Genomic DNA, 25,648 nt, shown 5'->3' with positions numbered 1-25,648 from the left:
ACCCCTAGACTTTCTATTGGATTGATACACCTTTGCTGACAGCTGACATGTGTGATCATATAGCTCTGCGGGTTAAGCCACTGACGCATGTAGTTGGTCTTTAATGCTGAGGCCCTGGTTCGATTCCCGCTCGCAACCCTATGCTATATTAGTTGTTCTCATTCTTATTTCTACCCCATTGTCTGGCTGTCTCTCACTACGCCTATCCATCAATTAACTGCAAAAGACTACAACACTTATTTACAAATTTCCTGTTTATTTATTAAATACAATTCTTTAATTCTTACATCTTTTTTCCCCCCATACTTTATAAAAGTTTAATTGTCTTAACTTTTTCCCATTTATATAATTGCTTCTTTTTTATGTATTTTCTTTCTTTAATCTTCTTCTTCTTTCTAGAATTTAACACCAACCTTCAATTTTGGGTCATTTTTAGACATTTTGAAAAGCTATCAACTCAAACAGGGTAACACCGACAGATATGAAATTCAGCCAGGATGTACTCCAGGCATGGGTGATCAAAAGTTATCAAAATGCTCCACAAAAGTCTGAGGGCGTGGCCATGGCAGGCTCCCAAACTTTGATGCTTCGACATGACACATCAACTGCTGTGTAACTGCCCTAAACATACTCTAATCTGCCTCAAACTTTACATGTATGATCAGAGTCCAGCCCTGATGACATTCACATGCTGAAATACAGCCACAGTCATAACGCCACCTGGTGGATAGAAGGAAAAGCTCTATAACTAGCCTGGACATGGTCCGATCTGCCTGAAATGTTATATGTGTCATCAGAGTGCGGACGTGATCACATCCATAGGCCAATATACACTCTCGGTCGCAGCGCCACCTGGTGGACGTGCGTGGATTCGACGACGAGCATGGATGCGAGGACCCGTCCAACGCTGCTTGCAGCTTTAATTCAGGTTAGTTCCACATTCAGCTCAGTTTTACCTCCAGTGACCAGTAAAATCACAGCATAAAAACCTATATATAACCACAAGTCCTAATGTTTCCTTTGTTTTAGTGCAAAAAAGTACATTCTGAAAATGTTCACATTTAAGGAATTAGCTTTTTACAAAACATCACGAACAACCTGAAATTTCTTCAGGAAAATAAATTCAATTACAGCAACATCCAGCCTCAGTTTATCATTTCCACATTACAACTTCCAGATCACAGAGTGTCTACAAAGGAACACAACATTTAGTCACCTGGAACTGAACCAGAGAGGATTTTACTTTATGATCAAAACGACAAAAGTCAGACAAAAAACAACAAAAACAAGACAAAATATTACAAAAATGAGAAAAGCGACACAAACAAAGCAAAAAGAGACAAAAATAGACAAAAAAGTTACAAAATGACAAAAAAAGGGAAGAAAATTACAAAAAAAACCCCCAAAATACAAGTGACACAAAACGGAAACACAAACCGAAAAAAAAACAGAAACAAAACGACAAGTCAGCCAAAGAAAAGACAAAAAAACTATGAAAACAAGACAAATGAGACACAAAATGGCCAAAGAACAATCTAGTATTTTACTTTATGATCAAAACAACTGTTCATGGTCTAGAAATGATTTTAAAAATTTGAGGGCCGGATTGGACCCTCTGGAGGGCTGGTTTTGGCCCGCGGGCCGCATGTTTGACACCCCGGTCCTACACTGAATAAAACGAACCACCCCTGAAAATGTGTATATATAAATAGAGAGAAATAGAGTTTCAACTGTTTTGAAAAGGTAAAAGAATACTTCTCTTTACAAGGCAAGAAAAAAGTTAAATACATTAAATAAAAAATAGTAAAACAATCAAAAGCACACAATAAAAACTATAAAATCACTTAAAAGCTACATTTGATTTAAAAGAAAATTAGCTAAAAGCAATATTAAACAAGTAAGTCTTTATTTTGCATCACCCGACTAATTAATGGGAAAAATAATTGGTTGCAGTCCTGATGATAACAGCAATCCTCGATTACATTTTATAGCAAATGGTTGTGAATGAAAATGTAAGTTATTTTTAGTCCAAAGGTGCCAGGCAGATCGCTCTGACTCACAGACACCTCAGTGTTTGAAATGATTAGATGGAATAATCACAGCATCCTATACACACTTTATAGACTTTTCAATGATCTCATCCAGAAGCAGCCCCCGGAATATTTATTTATACACAAATCAATTACACCACTGAAGGAAATCAAAGGTAACCTCATTGCTTTATTCATGTTAAACTCAGGACAGGCTAAACAAACAATATTAAAGCTGTAATGCAGCAGTAGCAGCACAACATGGTTAAAATGTCAGTAGGAATGTACACATTAGTTCGTGAGATGTTCACTGTCCAACAGAGTAAAATCACATTTTCAAACATGTTCTCATCCATTACTTTAAAACTTCAGAAAAGGTGAGGTTTTGGAATAAAAAAAGTTTGCACTACTTGCTATGAAACCTTTTCAGTGATGTCCTTTGAAAACTCCCACTTTTCTCCATGTGCTAACATAACTGCAGGGTTTTCTAATCATCAATTAGCCTTTCAACACCATTAGCTAACACAATGTAGCATTAGAACACAGGAGTGATGGTTGCTGGAAATGTTCCTCTGTACCTCTATGGAGATATTCCATTAAAAATCAGCCGTTTCCAGCTAGAATAGTCATTTACCACATTAACAATGTCTACACTGGATTTATCAGTCATTCCACGTTATCTTCACTGAAAAAAATGTTTTTCTTTCAAAAATAAGGACCTTTCTAAGTGACCCCAAACTTTTGAACGTTAGTGCAAAGCATGTTAAAGCTCTTGATATTGTCCTGGTTTCCATATTGCGACAGAACCGTAAATAAAACATAAAGTTTTAAAAGTTAAAAACACTCCGGTTCCCTTTCATAACGAACTTACAATTGAAGGCATCCTGGGTCACTTCAGTTAAAGGCCTGTTCGAATTGTACCAGTGATTTAAAAGCACAATAAACTCGACAACACATCATTTAGTTTAGAAATAATCTGAATTAAGCTTGATGTTAAAAAGGCACCATAAAAGTTTTATCTACTAGAGAGCTTCTAGCTTCTCTTCTGTTACCATTAGTTCAACAGTGTTAAGCAAAAAAATAATGCTTTAACAGTCAGGAATCAATGGTTCAACATCGTGATAATGGCATAACAGAGATACCATATCAACAGTAGTAAATACAAATAAAACAATAAAAAAAGTTATAATCATAAGTGTTGTCACCTGAGGCCTTTACTACTACTCGTTTAAGTACCATGTTTGGCTTCAGAGATGCACTTTCACATAAAATCAGCTCTGAGTTTACATTTTAAAGCCTTCATTACTGCAAACAAATAAAAAAAATCCTGTGTATTCCAGGACACAGCAACAGTCGGTCAGGGGTTGATGGTAAAATTAATAAGTGAGTCCTCATCTATCTATACGGTTCACTTGCTGTTGATTTGAAATCTGCATTATATACACTTTGTGGAATCAATGTTTGTATGTAGGAGTGATGTCTGCTTTTTTCAGGTCAGTCTGTAACCCATTTCAGTTAAAAAAAATAAAAAAAGTCCATCAAATGCAGCGCACCCACGTCTTGCTTATTCATGCTGCCGGTCAGTGCGTGGGCTCAGTCATAGGGAACAGAAGTATCTGTGGACGGGGAAAGCTGCGAGTCCAGCCAGAGCGATGCCCAGACTGTCTCCTACGCTGGCAGCAGCCATCGCAAACTCCCTGTATCTGTCCTCAGTCTGTGGGAGGACAGAGAGACGTCAGGACGGACACACATTAAAGGCTTACTGTCCAACATTAAACACCGGCAACTCAAGAATACACAGTTGTTTCTGACAGAAACCTTTTGAACCCTCGTGTCATCCTGCGGGTCAAAATTCACCCGGTTTAAGGTTTGAAAATGTGGAAAAACAAATATTTTCACAGAGAAACTTCTGATGTCCACATTTTCAACATTTCTGGGAAATCTTTGAACATTTTTTGGTGGAAAAAAAAGAAATGTTAAAAATGTTTCTTAAGAACATTCACATAAAAAAGATTTTTATGTGAATGTTCTTAAAGAAAATAGAAGTTTTACTGATATATATGGAATCACTTTAGATATTTTTGGGATTTTTTGGAAGATTTTTACTCATTTTTTGAAGATATTTACAAGAATTTTCTTGCCAAATTTGGGGGATTTTTTTTTTTTTTTTTTTAAATAAAACTTTTAAGGGAAACTTTGAAGGAATTATTGGAATTTTCAGCCTGAAAGTTTTGCAAATTTTCTGAAATTTGGGGAATTGTTTTGCTGAATTTTTGGATTTTTTTTCAGACAAGGAAACTATATTTTTTGGTGCCCGTAAATGAAGACAACAGGAGGGTTAAAAGCAAAACAGCTGCTTTCAATAACTCTGACAGAACAATGATTTTACCTCCTTGCTGATGAAATAGAAGGTGTTAACATAAGCAGCTCCACCCAGCAGACCCTCATAGAGGACAATAGCAAACACCAGCCAGGCGCTGGGCAGGAACTGGTAACGAACAGCGAACAGGAGAAACACTGCATTCACCACCTGGAGAGGGCAGAAAGAAGACAGGACTTAGATTCAAAGCTCTGAAGAATCCAAACTTACTGCACACTAAAGTGACTGGTGTATTTCTTCTTATTTGCACAGGTGGGATAGAATATTTCTTAATCTTCTGGGTGCTTTTTAAAAACATTTTTCTGCTTTCTCAGGTCTTTTCCTGTTAAAAATTGTATAAATTCAGTATCACTGCCAAGAAGAGGATTTGGGTCACTGTAAAAAAAAAAAAAAAAAGAGTTCTGAAACCATTCAGAGGAAAAGTCAGAACTCACCTAATCCTAACATATAGAGAAGTGGCTGATACTTGGCCTGTGTTGATATTTCACTCTTTTTAATATCATGTGGCATTACAGCGGCACACATGGCCCTTTATATCCCTTAATTTTTTTATTTCAAGTTGTTTTTTTGGTCTTTTTGCCTTTATTACAGTACACAGTGAAGACAGATAAAGGAATTGTAGGGAGAAGAGTGGGGGAAAGACCTGCAGTAAATGGCCACGAGTCGGACTTGTTTAAGGGTTGCCTGCTCAACCTGTAGAGCTACAGGGGCGCCCATATCGGTTCATTTTATTCACATAAGTTTTTTAAATGTTCCAAAATCCATCTTTTATCCCTGCCCAGATTCCCCTCTGTCCTCTGCAGGCTGTTTCAGGAGCTTCTTACAGGATATTTTCATTCATTTGACCACCTACTCTGATTAGCTGAAGTTGTAACCCTTCCTCTTAAGCAGCATTTTCAACCTAAGGGTGAGCTAGAGATGTAAGACTGTATATAGCAGTCAATGAAGCAGGGTGTGGACCTGACTAGGAAAGGGAATCACCTCCTACTGGACAGTTAACACTAGCTGGAGGATGCAAGCTTACAGGAGCTGCAGCCTTTAGAGAAGAAATAAAGCTTTCTATTACCCCTGCTGGATCAGAATATGTGCTACAGAAAGTCCAGAAGCATGTAAATGTTTGATTCGCTGTATAGAGAAAGATTTAATGCCAGTTTGAGGAGGGGGATATCTGGTGCCGGTAATGGAGGGAAGATTGTCCCTGAAAATGAATTGCAACCTTTTCTGGCTTTGTTTTACTGATGGGGAGTCAAATATACTCCCTTGTCTCAAGTTTAATGAACCGTCAAATTATTAAAACACTCTAGTTAGCACGTCCGCTAACACGAGTCGATCGATCACATTCAGTGTCATGTAAGTCATATTATTGTCTTGGCTGATGTTCGGGATGCTTGCTTGAGTCTGACGAGCAACAAGATGCTGATTATAGTTAACTTAACAGCCACTCGTGTCATTAATATCAATGGTTTTCTGAACGTTATACAGAGAACCTCCTTATGTCCACGCTGCCTGTAGACACCACGGTCCTATTATCACACTTAAACTTGTTTTATGGCTCTTATCCAGGTTGTTTTCTCCTGACTTAGATCCTTGCTGGTGTTGTATCTACTCTCAGATGTGTGCTGCTTTGGAAAAAAGCTAAATGAAACTGTAGAGTTGTAGAACCTACAAGCTGCACAATTTTATTCAACACAATATTAACCATTATTTATTTTCCTAGTGGCAATTAAAGAAATATCTAACCAAGGTTTTGGCAATCGACACAAACTTTCAGATATTTTTTTAGGAAAATGTACGTCAGAAAGCCTCATATGTCCCCCATGATTCTTAATTTCTCACCTGTAGTAACGACAGAGCCCACAGTTTCCTGATCTTTATACAGCAAAGGGAGGACCGAGACAACAACACACCGACCTGGTAGAGCGTCTGGTACCTGAGCACAGAACAATAACCAAACTGAATCCTAGATAAAGTCATTCCTTCAGAATAATATCAATAACGGTCGACTGACCAGCGATACTGCTCTGCATGTGACAGGAAGAAGTTGCGGAAAAACAGGAGTTCCATCTAGAAGAAGAAGAAGAAAGATTTACATTAACTTTTGCTCAGAATTATCACAGAATCCTGCTGTAATTTTTCATGTTTAAATGACCTCCACAAACATGAAAGTTGTACTGAATTTTTCTACTCCAGAGGGGAGTTTGGATCGACCTGCAGTAAGACAACAGCGATGCTAGAGGGCACCAGAGGACTCACCAAACCCTGGTTGATGAAGTACTCAGCAAAGTAGACCAGTCCCAGAGGAAGTACAAACTTCAGCAAACCCTGTTCACAGAAATGGAGATGCAGTAACGGTGTGACCACATAAACGCTCAGATACTCACATTTAATGAAGAGTCCACTTACTTTGATGACCTGCAGTTTCTCCGGGAAGGTGAGAAGTCTGGAGGTCCTGTTTTCTGACACATTAAAGGGGAAGATAACATGGCCTGTGTAGTTATTCAACGACAAACAGCAGGACTTTAGAATTACACTTCATTCACATTACCAGCTTCTTCATATTCTGTAAAAGACAGCTGTGATGGTCCTGAGGTCACTGCCAATGTCACAGTTGGACAAACAGACCAAAACAAACGGTTGTTCTTCCTCTAAGCCTTAAAGCTCCACAGTTATTGTTGAAATCTGTCTATTTTTTTGTGCGTTATCAATGAATAACCCTCTTTTCTAACCATTTTGCTTCTGTTTTGCTGAATTCAATTAGAGTTTTAATGATTTTTCTCATTGACTTTCTTGATTTTCATTGAGAAAACGAGTCAAATTCTAAGATTTGCATGCTGATTATATCATAGTTTGATTACAGGAGACTGAGGCATAAAAAATAAAAACCAAAGCAAAGCAGTTCTGTGTTCGGCTTAATATGACACAAGCAACTAATGCTGCACCTAAAGCTGTTATTAAACTAAGGCGGTGGAAATGTTCTGTTTGTTCACCGTCCAAAAACATCAAATCTGTAACTTGTGAAACAGCAACCAGACGAGTTGAAGGTCGACTGAAGCTGTTCTGGTCTTGATTGTCCTCAGTCTGGTCCAATAAGGTCCAATAAGGTCCAGATATAAGGCTGAATTATAATACAGAAGTAAAATCTAATATCCATCATGTGTTTGTACAAACCAGAAAGGTTTTCTTTGGCTTCACAAAACCCCAATTAGAGCTAATATGCATCGCGAAAGTGGTACGTAACTTTTTTATCCTATAACTGTTAAATTTAATACATTTAAACATGATAACCAAGAAGTACATTTAGGTCTGACACTGTCCCATAATTAATATTTTCACCAAGTTTTTGGCCAAATAAACATAAAATTTTATTGATTGAATATTCTCTGTAATAAATACCAACAGAATAATGGTAATGGTGACAACAACATGTTCCAGATTGGAAAGATGAGATAAGTCAGAGACTTCAGGGTTAAACTTCTGATTGACCCCAGAGTAGTGGATGAACTAAGAAAGGGAGATGAAGCTGGAGAAAAAAAACAGTATCTCCCTCAATCCTGAACCAACTGAAGGACCAGATTTCAGAAACTGATGATGCCATTAAGGGAGTATAAGCATTCCTTTGAGTGTTATCTGTTGAACTAATTCAACATGTTGGCTAATTGGTTTTAATAACCATAAGGGGAAAAAATCAAAAAGACTGTATTCAACATTACCAAAGCAACTTTGTGCAAAAAAAAAATCAACTTATCTGCATCTTAAAAGAGCATTTCCTACTTCAGTGACAGAAGTGTTGCACAAATATTGACCAAACTGTCAAAAAGGAGTTTCATTGGCATCCCAGATTCTTCCTCGTCTGGCCCACAGAAAACCTACCCAGGAAATAGTCTGATCCCTAAACCCTGTGAGCATCTTCATTCCAGATCTGGACCAGATACAGCTCCTAACCTCTGTTCTAAACCTGCACTGTTTAAAGTCTGTGGATTAACATTTTATGCACAATGCAAAAACACAGAAATACAGAAATCAATGTTCTAATACTAGCAGTGCAAGTCGGAAAAATACATTTCTGCACCTTCTGCATCACCAACTGAATGTATGTAGGTTCCCAATCTGCATTACTGCACCTGCACGGCTTCATTTAGTTGCTGAGATTCTAATGGTTCATAGAGAATTGTCAGGAAAGATCTGGTAGAAGGGAGGATATTACCTCAATCCCAAACTCTGAACAGAACCTCCTCTGGTTCAGGTTACTGTGCAGCATAAGGAGATCTATCACTTTAAAGAAAGAGCCACCTTGACACTGACTACTCTGACTTTAGGCTCAACATACCTTGCTAATCCACCAATCTCACTTTATCGTACACCCTCCAGGATTCATGGCCACCCCAAAAAATTCTAACATTGTGTTGCAAACTATGTGGTTTTGTAGAAGATTTGCAGAACAAAATAATGTCAAGTACTGACTGATACTAGTCTAAGGTGCTTTTTAACCTCTTTCAGTTGGTTGCTTTTGTTTTCCAGCTCAGAACTTCACAGTTTTAATTCCCTCAGCTTTAATGGTGATAACATTTTTTGCCAGTGTTTATAGTTCATCTTCATTACACCCAAGAGACCAAAAATAATCAGTTGTTCGAGATTCAGAGGAATAATCCAATTTATAGGAAATCCAGTTACTTGGTGTCTGATTCAGTTTAGCCAAGCCAAACACAAACACTTAATTTTTAAAAGTTTAAACCCCAAAGCTCTATTATTTATACTGTGAGAAGATGTGTGAGTTGAACATCACATAAGAAAACATGCTGTGTATAAAATGTGCACATGGAATACAGATATCAGTGTTTACTGATAAACAAATCCCTTTATCGCTTCCAATGCAGACATAGACGACACAGTTTCCTCGAACAAACCCAAGATAAAAACAGCTGAGGTCACTGAACTATCTGTCTCCACACCAGTCCGAACAATTCCTGCTGGTTTCAAATAATAACCTGCTTAAATAATGTGCTAACAAAAGCTTCTTTTTAATCACCTTAAAATCTAAATCTTTAAAAGAATAACAGAAGGATTTTCTTGTGTATCCTTGCATTCTTGCGTTCCAATCTAACGTATTGCAGCTGATAGATTAGCAGAATCACTGGCCAATAAAACACGTCCTGCTTCTACTGGATCACTTTATTTCAGTAATATCTATTTATCATTTGCAGTGGGGCTTACATTAAGTTTGTGACATTTACCTGGGGGTGATTTCTCCTGCTCCTCTTCCTCTGGATCATCCATCAGCTGCCGTCTCTCCTCTGAGCCCACAGCTGTATATTCAGTGTCGCTGCTCCTCCACTGAGGGAATGAAGGTGGAGGAACCAGCAGGAAGAAATAGCTGGTGAAAAATAAAGAATCAATGAGGGAAAATCATTTCATTAGTGTTGTTGGGTAACGTATTTCCATAGTTTAGCCCACCCTCACGGACATGAAATGTAAAAACGCTCGTCAGTAACAGACACTGAGTTAAATTGAATCTCTATTGGCCAAGTAGGTTCACACAATAAAAGCAATTCGACTCTGTTATTAGAAAATTGTTAAACCTTTTGCTCACATGGCAGTCAAACACCTCAGAACCTGCATTAATTTATTACCACAAGGTGTGTCTCCCAAACCTCTTCAAATAAAGCAGCACCCCTTTCACTTGCTGGTGTCAGAAGTCTGTAAATGTTAGAGATCTGACCTCTAACTATGGCGTATTTCTAATTTGGGTACATTTTCTTGGCCCAATAAACTAAAACAATTCAAATTTCTCACAAAAAAGAAGGGTAATTCTGATTCATACACCAGAACTTCCTTGTTTCTAACCCATTCTGTAATAATCTCATTAATACTTTAGACTCATTCTGTGACAAAAGGGAGTCTAATAATAGATTTAATCGTTTTAGCTCTATAGATCACTGTGGAATTCAGGAATAATAATGCCTGCACCTGTAATATTTCATTTTATGAACAAACTTCTACTAAACTTGTTTTGCACATTGTTTCTGTGTGACTTCAAACATCATGTGAGGCAGAAACTGGATCGTATTACGGATCGTAAAAATGAAACTTGACTGATATCCTAACAAGGAGAGACAACAGAGATATTCTGGACGGTGCTTCTGAACCCTCCTGTTGTCCTCATATACAGGCACCAAAAAATATACTTTCCTTGTCTGAAAAATATCCCAAAATTCAGCAAAAAACTTCCCCAAATTTATGAAAATTTGCAAAACCTTCAGGAAGAAAATTCCAGTAATTCCTTAAAAGTTTCCCTGAAAAGTTTTATTTTTAAAAAATCCCCAAAATTTGGCAAGAAAATTCTTGTAAATATTTTCAAAAAATGAGTAAAAATCTTCCAAAAAAATCCTAAAAATATCTAAAGTGATTCCATATGTATCAGTAAAACTTCTAATATTTTCTTTAACAACATTCACATAAAAATCTACCAAAATCCAGTGAAATTCGCTGGATTTTGGTTGATTTTTTTGTGAATGTTCTTAAGAAACACTCTTAACATTTCTTTTTTTCCACCAAAAAATTTTCAAAGATTTCCCAAAAATTTTTGAAAATGTGGACATCAGAAGTTTCACTGTGAAAATGTATTTTTTTTCCACATTTTCAAACTTTAAACTGGGTCAATTTTGACCCACAGGATGACACGAGGGTTAAGTGCTTCTGTGCAAATATGTCAAAACGTCATCAGATTTTTGACATTTTATGAACAAAGTTGCAAGAAGTTCTACTAAACTTGTGTTGCATATTGTCTCTGTGCCTTTAAACATCATGTGAGGCAGAAGTTGAATCATATTATAGATAGTAAAAATGAAACTTGACTTATATACTAACAAGGAGAGACAACAGATATTGTGGATGGTGCTTCTTCAACACAGATCAACCATTCTTCTCATCTTTTACACTTACCTCACCAGCATGGCAAACGGGACAACCAGCATGATGAGAAGCGTGATCTGGGGCGAGAGGCCGGCTTGGATGAGACCCGAGTAGAGGAGGGCGCCAGCAACACCAGCGCCACCAGTACCGGAGCCCCAACCTCCCAGTACATCCCTGAGGCAGGCGGGAAACCAGCGTCAACAAGTCAGACATTCCCAACTTAAACAGTCTACTACTATTACGATCAACTGACATTTAATTTACTGTAAAACTCCTCACTTTGTGCTCATCTCCATCAGTACTCTACTGTAGCTTACCTTATAATGGTTTGCCATTAATTAATTTAAATTTTATCGTAAAATGAATTTACCATACCATATATTTGAACATTTGTACTTTTATTAATATTTTTATTGCTTTTATTGTGACCAATATTACACTGTAGGCTGTTTTCAATTATCTTATCTCTTTCTTATCAATAAAGTTTTCTAATTTTGTACTATTTGTTTTCTTTCTTTCTGGCAGAGAAAAGCCATCATACAACTACATGAGAACGTAACAACAAAACAAACAAAGCACCAGGGCGTCAAACTAAAAAAGTGATGCAGGTTATATCGTGTGCTGATGTTCAGTGTGCAGAATGTTTGGTGAAGTCGAGATAAAAGGGTAAAAACTGAGCGTTTACCTGCTGAAATATACCGTGAGAGAGAGGAAGGACAGTTCCCCCAGTCCTGCACTGATGCTGGCAAAGATCACGCCTAAAACACAGAGGAAGAGACGTTCGAAAAAAATATTCTTTAGTTCAAAAGAGAAGAACTTCACATGGGTCTAATTTTTCTAACAGCTTGACTGAGGCCCTGATCGTGGACAAATCACTAACTGGTGACTTTAATCTAATAGAATTTTCACAAAAAGACACACTCCATTTCATCAGTAATACCCATAATATGGTTGGAACTCAAGACATCTCAGTTTCTAATTCAGATCCCCCTAACAAGACCACATTTTGCCACCCAAAGTCCACTATGAAGTGTCCTTTCAAAAAACTGCATAATAATAATTATTCCTACTATATGGGAGTGTTGCTTCACTTAAATGGCTGACACAAGGAACCTAGACAGAATTATTAAGTCACTGATCTCAAATTCAATCTCACATTCTCATTGTAAATGGTTTCAGTTTCTGTTTTACATTTTAATCGCGACAAAAAAAAGGCCTGTAGTACCATGAAATGACTTCTACTCATTAACTTCTACCTAAATAATCAGCTCAAAGTAAAGGTTTAACTCTGTCAGAAGCGCCACGTTCACAATTCAGACACATGTGAGCATTTTGTGTTCTCACTGATGGGTAAAATGTTTCGCAGCTGTCATTGTAGAGTCTATAAAATGCAACAAACAGCATGGTGTGATTTATAACAGAAAGGGAAGTACAAGCCACAGACACTACTCTTTATTTTATCTCACAGTGGGGGAATTAAGTTGCACTTCATAGAGCAGAAATTCAAGCTACTGTCAATAACACTGGTGAGATTACATATAGTGAAGTATGTAATAAATCAGGAGAGATGTCAGACCCGCTCTCTGTAGTTAACACTGTATGTAGTCCTAATAAAACTGAAATAACACTGAGATCATTTTAAGGCCCCATCTTGACAAAGTGAAGCCCTATCTGTCCCACGACGACATTGAGAGAGTCATAATGCTTTTATCACATCTAGGCTAGACTACTGCAACTCTCTGTGTGTCGGTTTTCATCAGATGTCTGTTCGTCGGCTCCAGCTAGACCAAAATGCTGCTGCCGGTTTCTAACAGGGGTAAAAAATTAAAATTAAAAACGGGAGCTCATCACTCCAGTTTAAGCCTCACTCCACTGGCTTCTTGTCTGCTTCAGAACTGTTTTAAAGATTGTATTGCTTGTTTTTAGGGTGTTAAATGGGTTGGAACCTTCTTATTTATCTGAGCTTTTACATGTTCCTGCTCCAGTTTTAGCGCCGAGGTCGGTCAATCAGATGGTCCTTAAAGTTCCCAGATCCAGAACCAGAAACTGAGGTGACCGAGCCTTTTCTGTAGCTGCACTCAGTCTGTGGAATCACTGTTCAAATTAGAGTCACTCGGTCTCTTGATACCTTCAAGTTCCTACTGAAGACACACATGTACTCTCTGGCTTTTAATTGAAGTTGAGTGCTGACACCTTGATATGTGTCGTTGTTCATCTTCCTCACAGATTATGTTTTGTTTCCTATTTTGAATTTGTAAAGCACTTTGGTCAAACATGGTTGTTTTAAATGTGCTATATAAATAAAGTTGACTTGATTTGTAGAAATGCAAAGAGACTAGAAACATTTACAATTTCAGCGTATATTGTGCCTACAGGAGCATATCCTGAAATACATTCATGCTTGATGAAGTTTTCTAAACTAAATACTAACTGACAGACACACAGAGAGTTTGAGAAACAGCAGGCTGCAGCTCATTTCTGACACAGTGGGATAAATCCGCCCCACTTGGACAACTTTTATGTAAGACTAAATGGAAATAGTGAATGGAGGTGTTGTCCCTTTTGCTTCACTAGACGCTGAGACGTTGAGGACAAGAAGCTCAGTATTCACCACATGATGTAACCCCAACATCTACTGTCCTTTAACTGACTGCTTAGTTCAGGGGTGTCAAACTCATTTTATTTCAGGTTCCACATTCAGCCCAGTTTGATCGCAAATGGACCAGACCAGTAAAATCACAGCATAATAACCTAGAAATAACCACAACTCCTAATGGTTCCTTTGTTCTAGTGAAAAAAGGTATGTTTTGAAAATATTCACATTTAAGGAATTATCTTTTTACTAAACATTATGAATAATCTGAAATTTCTGAAGAAAATAAGTTCAATTTTAACAACATTCATCCTCAGTTTATCATTTCCACATTACAACTTCCAGATCACAGTGTCTACAAAGGAACACAACATTTAATCACAGGTATCTGGAACTGAATCATAGAGGATTTTACTTTATGATCAAAACGACAAAAGTCAGATAAAAAAAAGACAAAAAAACAACAAAAATGAGACAATATATTACAATATATTACAAAAATGAGACAAAAACAAGACACAAAATGGCAAAAACCAGAAACAAAATGAGACAAACGAAATGAAATAAAACAAAAAAGACAAAAAATTAGGTAAAAAGTTACAAAGCAACAAAAAAATGGACAAATGACACAAGCGAGACAAAAAAGACACAAAAAGACAAGAACGAGACAAAAATGACAACGCAAGTGAGACAAAAAAACACAAAATGACAAAACAATATACAAAACAACGAATAAAGCAAAACACTAAATGACAAAAAAAGAGAACACCACAAGCGAGACAAAAAGAAAAGACAAAACGACAAACAAAACGACAAAAGCATGAGAAAAACGACAAAAGCATGAGAAAAACGACAAAAGTCAGACAAAAACAAGACAAAATATTACAAAAATGAAACACAAAATGACAGAAGAACATTGAACAATCTAGTATTTTACTTTTTGATCCAAACAACTTGTCATGGTCTAGAAATGATTTTAAATGTATAGTTTTACTAATTTACAATCTGCAGTTCATGTCTTCTCTGGAATTTTTACACTTTGAGGGCCGGATTGGACCCTCTGGAGGACCGCTTTTGGCCCACAGGCCGCATGTTGGACACCCCTGGCTTGGTTCATTTCAATCTTTCTCTTATAGTCCTTTGACGCATGCTTTAAAGTGAAGCATATATTAAAAAAAAACACATTCAAATACTTCAACTTGAACATCAGGTCACTGATCGGTATCAATGTGGTGATAAATATTTTCCAGCAGCTGCTTTTGATAAAACTAAAGTGATACTTGGTTCCTGTGAAACAGCCACAGCTGCTCACAGCAGATAAGACGACAGGAAACGAAACCACGGCAAAACAAGTTAATCTAATCCCAGTAATCACCAGCAATGATAAAAGATTTAAGAAAACAGAAGTAGTAGGTTTTACCCAGAATGCTCGTCCACACAGCCGAGGAGAAGGACACGAGGAGGAAACTTGTCGCCGCCATGACGACGCAGAACAACACTCGGACACTAGAATTACAAAAAGGGAATTAGTCAAACCACATAAAGTGACATTTTCACTTTCAACTTTTCACTTATAAAACAGAAAATAAAAAAAACTGCCAGTTTCAGATAATAACCAGCCTTAACTATTGAAGACTAAATAAAGCACTGACGGGCTGAAAATAGTAATTCAACATTCCAGGGACACAAACACAGCATGTAAAATGGAAACTGCTTGAAAATAATAAACTATATTTTTGCTTTTTGACATTCCTAAAGGTACCTGAACATTAACTGTCTGCATGGCTACTTACAACAACCAGAAACACTCTCTTATAGCCTCATCTGGTAAGTTGAAGCTTACATTCATGTGTGACGAGACTCTTAGAATATAGATTAGTGACAAATTACAGGAAAAACCAACATACGACTGAACACCATTCCTATAAAAGATGTTCCCTCATTTAGTGTTATGATGATCATGGCCGGTGTAAAATCTCTCATCAGTTTAATCCAGGTTCACTTATGATACCCATCATTTACATACTTCTCAAACCATTTGCTGACCCCTCCTGTCATCCTGGAAGAGACCACTCCCATCAGGACAGAAATGTTTCATGTCTTAGAACAACTTTGCATTGATTTGCAGCGACCCTTCCGTCTTAGAGGACAAGTGGAACCAAACCATGTCAGTAAAATGAACCACAGCACAACAAAGCCACCAGATCTTCTCACTGTAAGGGTGAAACCTTTAGGTTTTTCCTTTAAATTGTCATACGTCTGTATTTACTGAAGACTGTGAGGAAGTATAGAAGGTGGGAACCCAGCATTAGTGTCACTAAATCAGTTTCTGACCAAAAACGTGCAATATGGTCAGAATCCCTTGTTCTGTTCCTGAGTTTGAATAAAAATGTCATAGTGGAGTTGAGCTTCGAATTTTGGGTATAAAATGTCACCACTTCTTCATTTCATCCTATTAGAGATTCCTTTGAAATTCTGTCATAATTACTGTATGAATTCCTGAGTTTTGACCAAAACTAGACTACCACTCAAAAGTTTGGGGTCACTTAGAAATGTCCTTGTATTTGAAAGAAAAGCATTTTTTTCTGTGAAGATAACATTAAATGAATGATAAATCCAGTGTAGACATTGTTAATGTGGTAAATGACTATTGTAGCTGGAAACAGCTGATTTTTAATGGAATATCTCCATAGAGGTACAGAGGAACATTTCCAGCAACCATCACTCCTGTGTTCTAATGCTACATTGTGTTAACTAATGGTGTTGAAAGGCTAATTGATGATTAGAAAACCCTGCAGTTATGTTAGCACATGGATAAAAGTGGGAGTTTTCAAAGGACATCACTGAAAAGATTTCATAGCAAGTAGTGTAAACTTTTTTTATTCCAAAACCTCACCTTTAGCACATGGATAAAAGTGGGAGTTTTCATGGAAAACAAGAAACTGTCTGGGTGACCCTAAACTTTTGAACGATCTGTATGTGACCTCTGACCACCAAATTCTCCTCGTTTCATCCTTGTGTGTTTGTGAGCATTTGTGCTGACTCTGGAGAAATCCCTTTAAGGCATTTAAAAGATATTGTGTTCAAAAGACCAGGACAGATGGACAATCTAACACCACAGTTGTCATCGACACGGAGGCACAGAAAGACGTCACAGTTCTTGTAATTTGTGAGAAGTAACACTTTCATTAGTAGTGCACTAGAAAAGAGTCTTCACTCTGAAATGTGCAGCAGCTCAGCAGAAAAGCAGGCAACCTTGAGAGAAATAAATAACCATAGTTAGATGTAATGATGACGGTCTTACCCATAAGGCAGTTTGTGGATCACAAAGGGAGCAAACAGCTTGATGACGAGAGTTGGGAGGATGTCGGCCAACAGCACAGCCTGTGAAGAGAATGAAAAAACTCACAGAATAGGACACTCTCCCATTAATAATAAAAAAAAAAACATAATTCCTTTTAAATCACTAGTGTTTATATTCTAAACACATTGAGGCTATTTAATTGTTGAATATCTAATAAGACCTTATAAGTTAGCACAGTCCAGACTCTTAGAAAGTAGTCTTCAATGCACCACATGGCAGCTTTTTTTTACCGCTTCAGGAAATAAAATCTAATTCTAAATTTTAATGCAGACTCTTTGATGCTGGGGCTGCTTTAGCATTAAATTTTTCCAAACTTAAGAAGTTATTTTACACTAATTTATGTCTATTATAAGGTGTCAATTTTGTGGATTAGATATGTTTATGTTGAAGCTTCAAAGCTCGATGACAGGCATGAATTTCCAGTCGTTTCTAGGGTTATTAACATGAATTTCAGTTACAATGCACTCAGGTTCAATTCTGCTCGAAGTCTTCACTGTGAAACAAGGACTCAAGAAAGCCTGACAAATCCTCTCACACAAAAATCCACTCTGACAAGCCACTAATTCTCATACAGACTCATTCATTTCCTTCAGTGCCATACAGTGAATCTCCATTTACCGCAGTAGAGACAGGGTTGCAGTCGTAGCTGCTGCTGTTGCTACTGTTCCCAGCTTGGAAGTCCATGGAAAATGTGACTGAACTCTGAAATTAAAGGAAGAAAACATTTGAGAAGTCAAACATTTTATAGATAGCTGCTAGATTTGAACTGTTACTGATAACAGATAATATTTAAATGCACGTTTACGGATGCCGTGGCGTTCTGCGACTCTTGTTTTTTCAGGATGTCATGGGCGGCACTCAGCATTACCACATAAGCAAAGTTGTTGCACAATCCGAGAAGCCTGCAGGAGCATTCAGAGGAGATGACAGATTATAAAACACAAGCAGATGCATCAATATATCTGATAACTAAACCACCAGCCACAAGGTCTCATGTCTCACTTTAATAAACAGCCAAAGAACTGTGGATCTAAATCATGCGCTGCAGACAGCTTCAGCTGAGCAAACAGGACATGTCTTTATCCTAAGAGCTTTAACTAAATCCACGGCTGGAACTTAATCATAAACACTGCAACTAATAAAAACATAAAGACACTGATTCTTAATTTACTTGTAAATATATTTTCATAGTGCCTACACACTATCCAGGAACAATAATTCATCTGAATTGCTACAAATTCTGTGTAAATATTTTGTTGTTGGTCAGAGCTACTTGGTTGAAGGTGGTTTTATAAATGCATCGACACAGATCAGCTTCAACATTCTGACCATTGACAGGTGAAGACAATAACATCCATCATCTTATTATAATTCAACATTCTGCTGGCAAGCCTTGAGTCCTGACATTAATGTTGATGTTTGACATGTACCACCCTCCTAAACATTGCAGGTCAAGCAACCCCCGACCCTCCATGGCAACAGCAGTCCTTGATGCCAGTTTCCACCCTCAGCAGGACAATGAACCCCGACACACCACTAAAACTGCTCAGGAGTGACCCTAGGAACATGACAGAGCTCAGCTGTTCACCTGGGTTCCACACTCCCCACATCCAGATCTTACTGAGCATCCAAGGGATTCCCAGGATCAGCCTGATCTAGGTAGGACCCACCCTGCAACCCACAGGATCCACAGAATCCACAGGATCCCCAGAGGTTCTGATGAACCACTGGATCAGAGGAGTTTTAGCAGCATAAAGGGACCAACACAGTATTAGTCAGGTGGTCATGATGTTATATCTGATCAGTGTGTATGTGAGTAATGGCTGCAGAGAAATGATTCTCCATCTCTCATATGTCTACCTTTCCTATAGGTAGCCCTAATTAGTGCTTTCACTTCAATATATGAACTATTTGTGGAGAAAAACATAAGTGAATTTTCTTCCCTCCACCTCTTTATGTTGTTAAAATGCATTTCCAATCATGACACAAAGTTAAACATTTTTTTGCAACAGTATTTGTATTTATTTCTGCATTAAAGCACACAACCTTTCATTTCTTCAGTATCAGTAACCAGTAGGAATGTAATTGTGTGAATTCACTACTAAACTATGAGGAAGCTGTGGGCTGCAGTTTCAGTCAGCATTTATTTAATTTTATATATATACATAAAACACTCTACCTTACGAGTGACACTTGATTTTGCCGTCTTGTTTCAATACAGATATGCTAGATTATACCTTCAGCTGAAATAACAGGCGTTTTACATGTCGCAGGCTTTTAAAAAAGCTTGTTTAATAGACATGACACTCACCAGAATCCAGCCCAGTTGCGACGTTGTGCGCCACGACCTGTAAATAAAAACACATTTAGCGACTCGTGTCAGGATAAACTTTGTAATTTTGCATTCCTTAGTTCAGTCAGACCCACCAGTAGAGTCTGGATCTGTGTTTTCTGTCGGATCCATGTTTGTTTACAAACCAGTTAGGTTCAGGTGAATGAAATAAAACCAACAACTAGCGGTAAAAACTGCTCAAACACACAGAGCACATCCTATATTTAGATAATAAAAACCCTAACAAGCTTTCATAAATACACACACGGTGAATTCCTCAACAAAAACGCGCTGTTTTTGCGCTTTTAACTCTAATTCCGCATCACAAATTATACATTTTACCGACGTCACATGAGCGCGGTGTTCAGACTAACGGGGCCCCGCGGAAACAAAACCAACCCGGAACCTTCCCGCACCAATAAAGTACAAAATTTACGATATCATTATTATTTTTTTTTTCTAAGTCAGGTTATGTCAAATCGAAAATTATTATTATTGTTGTTGTTGTTGTTGACATCGTGACACCTTTGAAGAAAAACACAAAGAACAAAGATCTTCATAAAACCAAGATTTATGACGAAATTAATGTAAAATGGGTCAATTTATGGAACAATCTAGATGACGAATCAAAAGAATCTTATTCACACACATTTAGAAATGTAATTAAAACCAGCATATGACTAAAATATAAAGAAATGAATTCAGAGTGTCATAGTGTTTGTTTTGAGAGAAAACTGATAGTGAGAGTGACTGCAGGCCTCTCAGACTTTATAGTCATTTTGTTTGTTTTTAATGCTCATTGTAATAAAAGGGCAGATTACATAAGTTTATTCTTCTTTCTGCTCCTTTTCATGCATGTTTACGCAGATGCACATATCTGACGAATCACAGTCTATAATTATATTTTATTATATTATTATTTTCAAACATTTTTCTTGAAATTTGCACAAAGAATTTTTATGCCACTGAGAATCAAATTTAATGATTTTTAATGCCATTTAAGGCCTTAATTTTCACAAAATTAATTTAATGACTATTAATGCTTTTTAATGCCCCGCAGAATCCCTGCAGTACATTTTTCCTGGAGAACTTTTTTCATGGATGCCTTTCTAAATTCAGAAGTTTTTCATGCTATTGTCATTTTAAAAAATGTAGACTGTGTAAAAAAAGTTTTACATGAAAATAAAGAATCTGTAAAGTGTGCATTATTTACCTTCAGCTGTGCATTTACTTGCAGCTCTTGTGCAGACTCAAAGACTGTAAGGATGAAACCTACCTCATTGAAAACAAAAGTCATTCAGAGGAAAAACATGAAGAAATGGGCCCTGAGAAGCAGCCTACAGAAGTGGAAGAAATACGATGAGCATTTGCACTGATCGTAGCTAGAAATGCTCTGTTGGAGGTAAAATAATAATAATAATATAAATGATGCATTTAAAAACACAAAGCTTCACTATTTAAAGAGCATAAACCCTTTAAAGATAACAACACCACAGAAGCAATACGTTGCAGTAAGAGTATGCAAACAGAACAGGTAGATTCTTACCTTTCCTGTCATCTACAAAGGCACATACTTTTTGAATCACTACAGTGCAATGAATAAAAACTTTTTACTGAAACAGGGGTGAATGTTGAGGAGACATCACATACTGCCTGGTTCAGGGTTAATAGCATATGCATTCAAAACCTCATTCATCAAAGCACTGCAAGTACATTAGATCAGATCTCAGGTTCTTTCCACAGTACTTGAGTAAATATAATCTTTGTGGTGTGAGAGGTGAAGGGAAGGTTGATCTTACTGATAAGAGTTTCATCTCTCCAGCTGTGTATTTAAAGCTGCAGCTGTTCCTTCACAGCCTGCAGAGCCACAGCGACTCTGAGCTCCGTCACAATCATGGCTTTCTGCAAACTGCTGCCTGTGCTGGTTCTGATCTACAACACTGAGGGTGAGAAACAGAAAGACATGATGTAGAAGGTTATTTTCTGTCTTGATTTACCAGCTCTTATTAGTAGGATATATGCTGTGGGTTTCATTATAATAAGTCAGGTTGTCTTAATGGCAAAACAAGTAGCTTCTTAACCCTCCTGTTGTCCTCATTTACAGGCACCAAAAATATTGTTTCCTTGTCTGAAAAAAATCCAAAAAGTCAACAAAAAGAATTTCCAAATCTATAAAAATTTGCAAAACCTTCAGGAAGAAAATTCCAATAATTCCTTAAAAGTTTCCCTTAAAAGTTTGATTTAAAAAAAAAAAAAAAATTCCCCAAATTTGGCAAGAAAATTCTTGTAAATATTTTTTTTAAAATGAGTAAAAATCTTCCAAAAAATCCTAAAAAGATCTAAAGTGATTCCATATGTATCAGTAAAACTTTGCTGGATTTTGGTTGATTTTTATGTGAATGTTCTTAAGAAACATTTTTAACATTTCTTTTTTCCACCAAAAAAAGTTTAAAGATTCCCCTAAAATGTTGAAAATGTGGACATCAGAAGTTTCACTGTGAAAATGTATTTTTTCCCTTTAAAACGGATCAATTCTGACCCAAAGGACGACACGAGGGTTAATTATGATACCAGTGGATGATATATCCACCAGTTCATATGTATTTTCATGCTTTGATGAAGGTAGATAAGCGTTCCCATCCATGTGCTATCTGGTTCCAGGCTGCAGACTGATATGTACCATACAAACACGGGAGAAGCGGATTTCAAACGTTTCTGACACCTGTGCCACACATGCACGTTCATAATGTTCTGCTGTTGTGTTCCAGGTGTACTGGGAGCTGAGGTGAGGAGCTCCATCATCGGTGGGGAGAACGCTGCAAAGGGCAGCTGGCCGTGGATGGTCCACATCAACATGACGACAGCGGACCGCATGCAGAAGTGGCGCTGTGGCGGCACCCTGGTCAGCAGTGGGTGGGTGCTGACGGCTGCACAGTGCTTGGAAGAGTAAGTGGACGGAGACTCAGGTCTGCTATAGACCCAGCCATAGAATAAAGACTAGCTTGTTGTTTGTTGTGACTTTCAAGGATTCAAGGATATTTATTGTCATTGCATTTCTGCAACGAAACTTTGTTGGCACTTCCAAAAAACAAAAACAACATAGTACAACAAACAACAAACAGCTGTATAAAACAAGCATTAAATATATATATACAAGTAAATAGAAACAAGTATAAAAAAGTGTAAAAGTGTGATGGTGCAACATCTGCTTTAAAGTGTCTGATTCAAGTAAAATGCTCGGTATGAAATGGTTATTGCACATTAAAATGATTATTGTCACAATAAAAAATGTATTCAAATTGCAAATGCTTTAGGATAATTGAATAACAAATTCGTAACTGTGACAGTCATTAGTTTAAAATGTAATTAATAATGAAATATTTATGTATAACATATGTGTATACATATATAGAGATGTTAATTAATTATGCATTAAAATTAATTAAAGGTTTAAAAATTTTAAAATGTATTTTAACAGTTAGTTGATTTTAGTGTAATGCATTAATATTTTATAGACAAACACAACACTATTAAATTATTGTCTATTTTAACTTCTAAATCAATCGATCATTTAAAATTTTGCATTTTAATTCAACATGGTGACAGTCCTAAAAGGTGTGCTGTTGACTGCTCGTTAAGTGAATTACTGAACATAAAAATGTACTTAATAATATATTGGACATAAGGATGCAGGTTGCAATTCAGATACAGATAATTCAGTGTCTGAAAAATAATATTAATATAAAAAATGTACATCCTCGAGCTGACAGGAACCAGCAGCCTCTATACATTCCTGCACAACAATTTTAACATCCTGACACACCTTGTAAGATAAATTTGTAGTGCTGTATAAAACAAGCTTAGAAAAACAAAACTAACATATTCAGATTATGTGAAATGCTGCTGAAAATTAAGGTTTACACACTTCTGGTGGTTAATTTGTATTGAAGCATGCGATAATTGATTTTTTTCTAACATTTAATCTACTTTTAGCTCCATTTTTGTTCTCTACCAGCTCCAGAGGAAAACATTTGGCTCTTAAAACTTCTAAATGCTCCACAATGTTAACCATGTAGCTGCTTGCTGTTTAGCACTCTGACCTGACAGTGAAATGAAGATTGATGTCCCACTTATGCTGAACGTTAATGTCTGAATACAGTTTCACAGTTAATGGAAGATCATTAATAAATACAGAATAACTGATTATGTGTGTTTGACCTGCCAGGCGACGTCAGCCTAGTCTGCGTCGGTCGATGGTTTGGGTCGGCTCACTTCACCTGCAGAAGGAGAGCGTCCGTTACATGGCGATAGACACCGTGGTCCGCCACCCTTACTACCAGGCCGGGAGCAACGGCTACGTCAACGACATCGCCCTGATCAAGCTGAAGAAAAAGGTACTATTCTCAAAGGATGTTGCCCCGGTGAGTCTGCCCAGCGTCGACGACGCCTTCGACTCGTCATCTGAGTGTTGGATCACCGGCTGGGGCCAGATTGGGAATGGTGGTAAGTTCATGCATCCATGCAGCACAACACACACACTTCCATTGCAAAGGGTCATATATTCACCACCTAAACATCTTGGACTGACCTTTAGGTGTCTAATACTCAGACAGGAAGAGATTAGAAATACTGAAAATATGAGTGTTTGTCCACCCTTCCCACCCCAACCCTCCATGAATTTTCATATTTTGTTATTGACTTGACAGTTTAATTTTCAAAGAAATATCTCTGGAAATCAACAGCTGTTTATGAATTCACTCTCATATATATTTCCACAATAATGCATATACACTTACTCATTGTGTGCATCTGTACAGTTCCACTGCCGGATCCAGAAACCCTTCAGCAGCTGAAGATTCCCATCATGTCTCAGGCTACCTGCAAGGCCTCGTATCCTCAGCTGACCTCTGACATGTTGTGTGCGGGGGTCAGTAGTGGAGGGAAGGGCGCCTGCAAAGTGAGTTTCAGTAGTTCTGTCAGATAAAATGTAAATCCACCTATTAGATATTCATCTGCCGTGTGGAGGCTCAGTAAGTTAAAGTAAAGAAGAAACAATGCAGACACAATAACAACGATTGTGTGCGTTTTGTGCTTCCACAGGGGGACAGTGGCGGCCCGTTGGTGTGTCGTACGGCCCGGGGCTTCGTTCAGGTGGGGATCATGAGTTCAGACGGCTGTGGTTTCCCAGGCCGTCCTGGTGTCTACACCCGGGTGTCCAAGTATCTGCGCTTCATCAACGACTACATCAAGCAGAGCGAAGAAGCTTCAGCTGAGGTCTAAACTTCCACCTGATAACCTGCTTTACTCCTCACAGACTCTCTCCTGTGTTCTACTGTCACCGTGTGTCGTCCTTACTGCTGGTCGACTCTGGTTCATTTAACAAATTTCTGTGCATTAAAGCTTTGAAGCATCACTTTTCGTGTCACTTTGTGTCTGGATACTTTTCTGTTAATGCACCAAGCATTCCACCCAGCAACAAATGAAGGATTGTACTATACATTCACTGAACTACATCCTCCAGTACTGCCTTCCTCTAAAATATTCAACCTGGACTCCATAAATAGATCCATTTCAGCCATCTTCTAAACACCATATACCTCGGGTTTGACAGTTATATGACATTTTACACTGGAAATAAAGTGTACACATTAGTTTTATCGTCAATTTAGCTAAAGCAAAAATGCCATCTTAGTTGCCGCCTTGTGCACATATAGGACATTAGTGACTTAAAAAATAGATTTTACAGCAATGTCCTGATAAAGGTAGGCACTTTACATAGCACATAAAACATGGAGAATACAGAACATACGGACTTACAACAAATAAGCAACATCACATGCTGCTACTGATGATAAATCAGATAGATGGTAGTTCTCACCTTTCATCAGATGCTACATCTTTGCTGATAAGGAAGCGGAGAATTTTTTTTTTTTATGAGTAATCTTTAAATCCTTGTAGAAAATAAGTCCAGGAAGTTCAACATGAGAAAACAAAGTAGCTGCTTCCCCAGTGTCTATTTGTTTGTCACATGAATAGTTTG

At 37.5% G+C, this 25,648-nt stretch overlaps 2 protein-coding genes across 5 annotated transcripts; one reads left to right on the top strand and one right to left on the bottom strand.

The window, feature by feature from the left end:
• Positions 1-2,200: 2,200 nt before the first annotated feature.
• On the bottom strand, positions 2,201-19,993 carry cln3 (CLN3 lysosomal/endosomal transmembrane protein, battenin). 4 transcript variants are annotated; one of them, XM_055005467.1, is made up of 15 exons: positions 19,704-19,993; positions 19,588-19,624; positions 18,076-18,178; positions 17,895-17,978; positions 17,217-17,296; positions 15,333-15,418; positions 12,005-12,077; positions 11,350-11,493; positions 9,642-9,781; positions 6,814-6,896; positions 6,664-6,732; positions 6,419-6,474; positions 6,247-6,340; positions 4,420-4,560; positions 2,201-3,744 (listed from the first exon to the last, which is right to left on the bottom strand). In XM_055005467.1, exons 1-15 carry the CDS (start codon positions 19,738-19,740, stop codon positions 3,628-3,630), a joined length of 1,344 nt encoding a protein of 447 aa, XP_054861442.1. In that variant the 5' UTR covers positions 19,741-19,993; the 3' UTR covers positions 2,201-3,627. The 4 variants fall into 4 exon arrangements, with proteins under 4 accessions (XP_054861442.1, XP_054861443.1, XP_023126152.2 ...); XM_055005468.1 differs by having other exon boundaries at positions 18,082-18,178; positions 19,704-19,992; XM_023270384.3 differs by having other exon boundaries at positions 6,814-6,866; positions 19,704-19,991.
• Positions 19,994-21,414: 1,421 nt separating this feature from the next.
• Positions 21,415-25,021, top strand: LOC111568661 (tryptase-2-like). Its single transcript, XM_023270418.3, has 5 exons — positions 21,415-21,554; positions 22,377-22,554; positions 23,834-24,111; positions 24,426-24,565; positions 24,709-25,021. Exons 1-5 carry the CDS (start codon positions 21,503-21,505, stop codon positions 24,886-24,888), a joined length of 828 nt encoding a protein of 275 aa, XP_023126186.1. The 5' UTR covers positions 21,415-21,502; the 3' UTR covers positions 24,889-25,021.
• The last annotated feature ends 627 nt before the right edge of the window (positions 25,022-25,648 follow it).

The sequence above is a fragment of the Amphiprion ocellaris genome, chromosome 19 (assembly GCF_022539595.1).
Source record: "Amphiprion ocellaris isolate individual 3 ecotype Okinawa chromosome 19, ASM2253959v1, whole genome shotgun sequence".
Taxonomy (NCBI): domain Eukaryota; kingdom Metazoa; phylum Chordata; class Actinopteri; family Pomacentridae; genus Amphiprion; species Amphiprion ocellaris.
The sequence above is the reverse complement of the archived record's forward strand: the minus strand, read 5'-3'. Positions and strand labels throughout refer to the sequence as shown.

Bases quoted from the DNA above. Each gene is read 5' to 3' on its own strand.
- LOC111568661 (XM_023270418.3), top strand. From the start codon at position 21,503: ATGGCTTTCTGCAAACTGCTGCCTGTGCTGGTTCTGATCTACAACACT. The intron at 22,555-23,833 runs GTAAGTGGACGG...TTGACCTGCCAG, and splicing joins GCTGCACAGTGCTTGGAAGA to GCGACGTCAGCCTAGTCTGC. The intron at 24,566-24,708 runs GTGAGTTTCAGT...GTGCTTCCACAG, and splicing joins GAGGGAAGGGCGCCTGCAAA to GGGGACAGTGGCGGCCCGTT.
- cln3 (XM_055005467.1), bottom strand. From the start codon at position 19,740: ATGGATCCGACAGAAAACACAGATCCAGACTCTACTG. The intron at 6,475-6,663 runs GTGAGTCCTCTG...TTCTTCTTCTAG, and splicing joins ACTTCATCAACCAGGGTTTG to ATGGAACTCCTGTTTTTCCG. The intron at 4,561-6,246 runs GTGAGAAATTAA...TGCCCTCTCCAG, and splicing joins GGGCTCTGTCGTTACTACAG to GTGGTGAATGCAGTGTTTCT.